The sequence below is a fragment of the Henckelia pumila genome, chromosome 1 (genome assembly GCF_033568475.1).
Source record: "Henckelia pumila isolate YLH828 chromosome 1, ASM3356847v2, whole genome shotgun sequence".
Lineage (NCBI taxonomy): Eukaryota > Viridiplantae > Streptophyta > Magnoliopsida > Lamiales > Gesneriaceae > Henckelia > Henckelia pumila.
The window spans coordinates 133387893-133397098 of NC_133120.1; the positions used below are offsets into that span (position 1 = coordinate 133387893).

The 9206-nt window shown below is 33.6% G+C and overlaps 1 protein-coding gene across 1 annotated transcript; it reads left to right on the forward strand.

The window, feature by feature from the left end:
- Positions 1-682: 682 nt before the first annotated feature.
- LOC140875617 (aluminum-activated malate transporter 2-like) lies at positions 683-2810 on the forward strand. The gene is made up of 6 exons (XM_073279344.1): positions 683-959; positions 1113-1253; positions 1342-1614; positions 1710-1822; positions 2011-2154; positions 2318-2810. Exons 1-6 carry the CDS (start codon positions 692-694, stop codon positions 2735-2737), a joined length of 1359 nt encoding a protein of 452 aa, XP_073135445.1. The 5' UTR covers positions 683-691; the 3' UTR covers positions 2738-2810.
- Positions 2811-9206: the final 6396 nt, after the last annotated feature.

A 9206-nucleotide genomic window follows, 5' to 3' on the forward strand; every position in this document is an offset into this window, starting at 1 on the left:
ACTAAATATTCATAATATTTTGTAATGCATGCAACTATCAAATAGAATTATAATTAAACCAAACTTTAGTTAGGTTTATTCTTATCTCATCGTACCGTTTGTATTGTTATGAATTTTTTGTAGACTGGGAATACATTTCAATCGATCCAATCGATTCAGATCATACCTTAACATAAACAAAACGATCAAAAACAGGAACAAGGTTCTTTCATTGAAATAGCTAGGAACAGTGCATTTGTTTAAGAAACATGGTTAGACATGAACTTACTTACCATAATGCCCATATGCTAATTAATCGGTTAATATATGGAGCATTTAATGTATTTTATGTATGGTATAAAGCTTTCATGCGGCGAAAAGTTGCACGAAATTTATATATTTTAATGAAAGCAGAGACTAAACGATTAATTTGATTAAAAAATAATTAGAGTTTTTCGTTATCGGATTAAAAAACAATAAATTCATCATAATTATGTCGGATAGCTTTTTCTAATTTTATTATATTATATATACACAAAAAGTTTTATTTAGGCTAGTGATGTTTTCCAGGTAGCATGACCACATAGGGCCAACGTGCCATCAAAAGCTTTGATGGTGCCTTTTTCCCACTTATAAATATCCAAAGGATCTTTCAGTCTACTCACTTCCATAATATTGGGTTTATGAAACATTAATAAACAGGAAATTTTCCATGAAAATGGTCACTGAAAATCAAGAAAACGCTGCATTTACATGGAATTGGGTAAAGGGTTTGATAAATAAGCTCGTAAATGCCGTGGAAGAAGCCAAGGAACTGGCGGAGGACGATCCGAGAAGGGTCGTTCACTCATTTAAATTGGGATTGGCAATAATTTTAGTATCTCTACTTTATTATTTTGATGATCCTATATACGATGACTTCGGTGTTTCTGCAATGTGGGCTGTCATAACTGTTGTTGTTGTGTTTGAATTTTCAGTGGGTAAGTTGTTAAAACTCATATATATTCAACCAACTTTTGACGTGTGATCTTTGTTCTGTGTAGTTTTTAAGCTTCCTGAATTTTCTCTTGTTCTTGTTTATATATAATTTAGGTATTAGATACATGGCAAACTTTTGTGTGATTGAATTTCAGGAGCAACACTTGGAAAAGGGGTGAACAGAGGGATTGCGACACTTTTAGGCGGTGCATTCGGGGTTGGAGCACATAGGTTGGCAGAATTTTCAGGGGACAAAGTCGAGCCTATTTTTCTAGGCCTATGTGTCTTTTTTACAGGTAAACTAGGACACCCGAAATCTAGTCGATCGAGAGGCGACTTTCGTGTCGTTCGTTTCTTGAATTTGTTTGTTTGTTTGTTGTGCAGCTGCTGTGGTGACATTTATGAGATTTCATCCTAAGTTGAAGGCAAGATATGATTATGGCCTTATGATTATCATCCTCACAGTGAGTATGATATGCGTTTCGGGATACCGGGACGATGAAGTATTAGAAATAGCATATGTTAGGCTATCCACGGTGTTGATTGGTGGGGCTGCTTCAGTTTTCATTTCTGCATTTATAAGGCCAGTTTGGGCTGGTGAAGATCTCCATAATCTCACTGCTGCTAATATTGAAAAGCTTGGGATTTTCTTGGAAGGTACACATTTCTTTTTTTTTCATTTTCTTTTCTGCACAATCTATCAGTCTATTAATATAATTACTTTCGTCATTGTTTGGAGCTGGAATTTCCAGGTTTTGCAGGTGAATACTTCAAGTTGTTGGACAAAAAGAATCAGCAGGAAAAGAAGGCATCACTTGCTGAGTATAAGTCTGTTCTGAATTCTAAAAGCACTGAAGAATCATTGGTGAGTTAGATAGATAGGTGGATTTATCCTAAGATTGTTCTTATAATACAAATGGGATTTTACTGATCTGTTTATATCTGAATTCTAATCTAAGGAAATGATGGAAAAAGTAAAAATTAAGTTGATCCTTGGATGAAACCATAGAGTGATCGCTGGTTAAGTTAATTAGTGAGTTTCTGCAACTGCAGGTAAATTTTGCAAAATGGGAGCCGAGGCATGGTAAGTTTAGATACCGCCAACCATGGGACCAATACTTAAAGATTGGTGCAGTTACACGAGGATGTGCATACCGAATCGAAGCATTAAGCGGCTATTTGCACTCCGAGATGCAGGTAAACTAGCCTTTTTTGAGATTTTCTCTAATCAACATGTAAAGCAACGCATGATTTATGTGGTTCAGCCATAGAATATATGGATATGTTGTATTCTTCATAATATCAATCTTATTCTAAACATATTCTTTTAATTTTTTAAAAGTTCTTGTTGTTGCTGCAGACACCAATGGAAATCCGAGCAAAGATACACGAATTGTGCACGAAAATGAGCACGGAATGTAGTTGCGCTCTAATAGAAATATCAGTTGCGATCAAGAAAATGACTCGGGCAACTCCAGCTGATGTACACATATCGAATGCAGAAAACGCGTCCAAGAGTTTGAAGTCTTTATTGAAAACCGACCTCTGGCCTGATGCAGATCTCGTTGACATAATCCCCGCAGCAACTGTTGCTTCACTACTCATAGAAATCGTCTCTTGCACGGCCCAGATCGCAGATTTGGTGAACGAGCTTGCTTCTTTGTCAAAATATAAGTGCCCTAATGATGCAATGAGGCAGAGTCAAATTGGGAAGGATAAAATTTTACCAAGAACTTCTAGTATTGAAGTATCCCATAATTTTAGCATTACAGTTGAATGACTATATATGAATAGCCCATGATACTAAAACAAATAATAATTTATACTACGTAATGTCTATTTTACTTCACTAAAAAAAGAGAGGACAGATTCATATTTCTTACTTCTTAGTCCCGGTTCATATTTTTTCTATCAATGAACTGGAACATTAATAAGCCTTGCGCGATTGCTTCTATAATAAAAGTTCAATATCATTGTGATGTTATTCTATTAAAAAAAATGTTAGGGAAAATGCTTAAATTCGAAATATGAATACATTAGATAACTATCGTAGATGTATAATACATGTCGACGATTGAATCGAAAGAATTGTACAGTAATATTGCATATGAGAAGCAGTTAAAAAATAGTAAACTAAACCGAGGTCGGTACAAAGGTATAATGTACTTAAAACAGATTTGTTCCCTCCAATATGTACTTCGAGGATCAAGCTAGAATACAACAGGTAAACTTGACGACTTAGCAAAAATCACTACACTGATGAACATAGACATTACCTGAACTATTATCATGAACTAGAACAAATCAGACGGGGGGACGAAAAGAGGATGAGATGATTTGTGGTGTGTCTGTTGGACTCGAGACGGCCTCTATATATAGGAACTTGGGATCCATGTGGACAGTCACAGGCTGGTCATCCGAAAAACCAAAGGTTGGATAGATGGAGCACCAACAGTCTCGGCCAAGTGGAAAAAACCAAAGGTTGGATAGATGGAGCACCAACAGTCTCGGCCAAGTGGAAAGTCTAATGAGATCCTACCATATGGGTAATATCCAAATCATTCATCTAATGGTTCACATCTCAACACATATGCATAATTAATATTATAGGATTGACATGATAAATAATGGGTTGTTAGATCTCCTATAAGGGTAATACCCTTAAGGTAGGTTGAACAGAACCTCTAAAAGGATCCATACTGATATGGAAGGTGACTTTTCGGACGTTCTTCTTGAAATACAATTTGAATTTAAAAAATTCGGTAAAACGACAAAAGATGGGTGAGCCTAGGTGGGCAATTTTGTCTAGATCCGACATTCGACTCATCCAAGATGTGTACGCACGGTTGCGCACAACTCAAGGCTCTTTTAATGCAAATCAGGCTCTAGATTTGCACTCTTTTACACACACACACACAGAGAGAGAGAGAGAGAGAGAGAGAGAGAGAGAGAGAGAGAGAGAGAGAGAGAGAGAGAGAGAGAGAGAGAGAGAGAGAGAGAGAGAGAGAGAGAGAGAGAGAGAGAGAGAGAGAGAGAGAGAGAGAGAGAGAGAGAGAGAGAGAGAGACTCTTTATGTAGTAGCTCGATTCTATTTTACAAGATTAGGTGATTTTAAACATGTTAAAAAATGGTATATAATTTTAAAAGTATCAAAACATGTTTAAGGAGTCATTATTTGGTGAAAATAAGTAGAAAATCAAATTCGAAATGTCCGAAAAATGGTAGGGAGGATCCCGGGGGCCCAAACCAGTTCGGAAGCACCCATAAACAGTTCGGAAGGAGCGATTCGTTCGGAGCTTCAGAACTCGTCTAGAACCAGGTGTCTTTGAGGGTTGAACACGTAGCTGCATGCATGGAGATCGGAGCCTCCGAAGTGCAGATAGGAGCTTTCGATCGTAGCCGTCCAAAACGTGGCATGCATGCGCAGATTGGAGCTTCCGATATGGTGTTCGGAGGTTCCAATCGTGGCCTATAAATATAGGGTCCGAAAATAAAAATTATTGCCAATTCACATAGTATTTTTCTCGTCTCTTGAGTTGTTTAGGGGTTTTCTAGCCATAGTAGTCGAGGGGTAGGTCTTGTTGAGGCGTCCAGAAGTCGTAGCGGTGTTGTGCCCAAGTTCTGGGGCATTCGACAACAAAGGGCTAACGACGGACGAAGGTATAGCTCTAGCTCCTTATAGTAAATAGGGAGTATGTTATAGCTTACTTAAGGCTTTTAGAATAAGATTATGATGCATGAATATTTTGCATTGTAGTGCGGACTATAAGCTTGGACATAGAGCTGGTGTAGCTTGCCTAGTAGAATTAAGATACGAAAGTACTGTTCGAGATACCCTGACTGAGTAAGCATGTATTATGTGTTGCATTTTTTATATGGCATGATTTTATCTGCATATATTATGTCACATTATTATGCTTCATGTATGATCATATTGAGCATGTATTCCTGAGATAGTCAGTAGTAGGGTGCTCACCCTATGTGTAGTAGATGGTTGGACACGTGGACTCGTGATCAGGTCACCATTATCCACTAGGTATAGGAGCTACCTCCTGATGCAACGGCACAGCGTGCTATATACCATGAGTCCGGTCTGTGAGCAGGATTTCTTGACCTTGTGTCTTGGTACCCGTACACTTGCATACATGCACATATAATATTGTATAATCATACCCTCGTACTGAGTGTTTTATGCTCACGTCCTCGTACTGTTTTTGGGACACCCTATTCCATGGGACAGGTTTGCGTTTGGATGAGGCGGGTGGTTCCAGAAAAGCTTAGGTTGTAGAGTGGCAGCAGTTGAAGATGTTTGTATTCTGTCTAAGCTTTCAGTATTTATGTTGTTTGAGTTTATACATTACCTTCGATATGATTGTATAACTAAGTATTTATAGATTTCTTTCCTTGGGATTGTAACTGGATTTATGTTTTCCGTTGTTTCAATCTGATTACTGTTTAATTAAGTTAAATGCATGCATAAGCTTTTGATTAGTAGATGATCACGGTGTGTGTCACTACACTTTACTAACCAATCTTACACCTTCATAAAGTTTAACTCAGTATTTTAATTTCTTACGTGGGACAAAATAATCATAACACATTTACACCATCCACTTAACAAGCCCATATATAATTTGTCAAATTTCCATTCACTTGAATGAAAAGGCCAAATAGTCCGAAGTCCAACAATTTCCACGTGAATGAAAATTGAAAGTTATTTGAAGATCTTGGTGATAAAGTTCAATAGTTGAATCTTTTATATATAGGTAGGTATTACCCTTTGAAACTTCCATTATGAAAACACAATAATTCACTAGTTGATAGTAGACATGGTGTCCTTGAACTGTACAATCGTTTATGTAAATTAGGATATACTTCATATAGGACTCTCCCTCATACTATTCAGTACCTCATGCTTTTGTTTGATTTGGCCAAGAACACGCTTGGTTTTATGAGAGTCTCTAAAATTGAGTCTTGCAATACATTCGAAGCGGCCCCACTTCTCTCTCAAATAGGTGATTTTATATTGTTCCAAATAAGAATTAGTAAAAATTATATGCTTATACTAAACTTTCACGGTTTCACCATAGGAATAGAAATGAGATAACTCCCACAGTGGTCCACCAAATCAGTGCTTTAGATTAATGATCTCTTGTCATCTTAGATTGGATTTTCTTCGCACCAATGTATTCTATAAGCTTAAGTCCGATTCTGCTTCATTTCACTATGTTTAATTCTTTGGTTAAAAATATGTTGTATTATCCTTTGACTTTGCATAATCAATGGAGATAACTTCATTTGAGAATAGTTTCCCAACGGTATTGTTTCTATATTTACCATTATACATATTTCTTTATTCTCCTCTGATCACAGATTGGCTACCGTAGTGTATACATATAACCGGCAGGGGTTTCAACTATCGTGAAACATCTTCTAGTAATAGACTCAACCATTCAGTCTATTCAGCACATTTTTCAAGGGCTGCAAACTCATATTAGGGTCGTGTATCTTACTATTCTAGTTTGTTTAGAAGATTTCTATGCAATTGCTACACCTCCAAAAATAAATATAAATCTACATGTAGATTTTGATTTTTTTTATATCAGATTTCCAGTTTGCATCAATATATCCTTCAATAATAGTAGGATATCTAGTATAGAGCAGCCCATGATCACGACTATACTTAAATACCGTAGCAATATGATAATTGTTGTGGTGAACTTAGTTCCGTTTTAATGTAAAAACATGATTAAGGGGTTATTAATTAAGCAAAAAAAGTTAATAAACATTTAAAAACCAAGTAAAGAAGTTCGGACACTCCGAACTTTTCAGATCCAACGACGAGATTTTTGAACCACCTAACAAAGATGAAACCTTGCAAAGATTGCATGACTAGTCAGATTAATGAAGTGTCAAAAGTGCAATGACATGTAGCTCTTCAGATAATTCGAACTAGAGGTCCGACTTACCGAACTTATGTGTCCACTGAGGTAGACCTGGCCACGGGCCGGGTTCGGTTCGGGTCCGGGTCTACAAAACACCAACCCTTAATTGGCCCGCCCATGGCCGGTTAGGGTTCGGTCCGGGCCCCGTTAACCATCGGTTCCGGGTCCGGACCGACCCTTTTAAGTTTTTTTTTAAAAAAAATAAATTTAAAAAGTAAACTTGCTCAATTAAACATATAAAAACTCTATCAAATATTTCATTATAAAAAATCTTTATAGCTTACCAGAATTCCAAAATAAAGCATAAATGCATCAAAACTCCTCAAAGGCAGAAATGCACAAGTATGTCGTGTTATATATATATATATATATATATATATGAGAGTGTTATTTACATTTCAAAAAATGTTAATAACACTCCACTTTATCAATATAATTCTTTTATAGACAAGATTACCCCTAATTAATTATTTTTCTTATATTATAAAATACATATTTACCTTAAAAAACTTAAATCCAATCTCTCTATTGTCAACCACTAAATTTTTTTATATCTAAAAAATTTGTGACTGTTTTTATTCATATATATGAAATAAATCATAAAATAACAAAAAAAAAAATTAATCATAAAAGTTATTATTCATATTATATTTCATTATTTTTTACGATACACAAAATATTATTCAAATTTTTTAATGGAATGCTACAAAATTTTGATTTATCAAGATTATGTTAAAATGTCTAGGATAAGATTAAAGTAACATTTATTAACAATTAATAATAAATTTTTTTTTTTTAGAATTTTTTTTGAAAGCATGTCATATATGTTTTAGTGATTAAGAGTATAATTTTAATGCCATGAGATATTTTTGAACTCCATTCATTCATTTCATATAATTCATGATACCCTATTTTATTTTTTTTTTAGAAAAATGTTTATTATACAAATATGTTAACTTCAAATTTGAAATTATATATATATATATATATATATATATATATATTTTAATAAAAATTTTTATTGGTAATCATACCCCTTTAATTATAAGATATTGCGATTAAATAAAAATTTTATTTTTAATGTTGTAATAAATGTAAAATAAATTATGAAAAAATAAATGAAATATCTCAAAAATTGAAAATAAAACATAATAATGAACGGTATTTTTTAAGGGTAATGAACGGTTCTTTAAATCAATAATGTTTTAAAAATTTGTTTGCATACTATATTTAAAAACATTGACAAATATAACATTCATATTTTGAGTTGTTATTGTTGAAAAATATATTATTATTATTATTATTATTATTATTATTATTATTATTATTATGTTGAATATTGAATATTGAATGTTGACTGTTGAATATTGAGTTGCAAAATGTGAAAAATTAGTGTGTGATGATGTAGATGATGATGTATTTATTTTTGGATTAATCTCAAATGTGGATCTATAAATAGGTCTTCATTTGTGATGAAAAATACAATTGAGTTGAGAGAAAAATATTATAAAGTGTAGAGTTTGATATATTTTAAGTTTTTGGAGTATTTAATTTTTACCGTAAATTTTTACTTTTTCACAACACGTTATCAGCACGATCGCTCGAAGGTTCTCTATAATTTCCGACGCTCCAAAATACAAAAAGAAGTCAAAAATATTCAACAAGTAAGAATTTTTGTTTTACTGTTTATATATTTTTATTATGTATATATTAATATATGATATCATGTTATGAAAAAAAAATAAGTTTTTTTTCAAAACTTGTTATAAATTCTGGGAGGATGTTAACACGACATCCCACACTCCCGGTAAGGGATACGACAAGTATAAAAGTCTCTAAGGTTTTTAAACAATATAATCATATTTGTATAATTTCATGTTATTATATAAAAGGTTGTCTATGACACCGATCTTATAATAATGTGATATGATATATTATACCTGACTTTATACTAACTATATTAGTATAATTTCACAATATTATATAAAAGGCTGTCTACGACACCGACCTTATAATAATATGATATGATATACATAATTATTTATGATTATCATTATATACATTGCATCATTATCACAAATTTTTATTCAACACATACTCGATTTTTTTCTTTACCCTCAACGGTCACAAACGGCTAATTTTTGCCCTATAAATATGTTCACTCAAACTCATTTTCAATTACACCAAATTCACTCTTTCTCTCAAAATATTTTCTCCTCAGGTTTTTTCGTAAAAGAAGAAGATGGAGTTTTTGACCTTTCTAAGGCTATTTTTCATAACGACTATGATCATCATGCTCACGAG

Excerpts from the sequence above, each read along its gene's own strand:
- LOC140875617 (XM_073279344.1), top strand. The coding sequence starts at position 692 with ATGAAAATGGTCACTGAAAATCAAGAAAACGCTGCATTTACATGGAAT. Across the intron at positions 960-1,112 it reads TGTGTTTGAATTTTCAGTGG|GAGCAACACTTGGAAAAGGG; the intron begins GTAAGTTGTTAA and ends ATTGAATTTCAG. Across the intron at positions 1,254-1,341 it reads CCTATGTGTCTTTTTTACAG|CTGCTGTGGTGACATTTATG; the intron begins GTAAACTAGGAC and ends TTTGTTGTGCAG.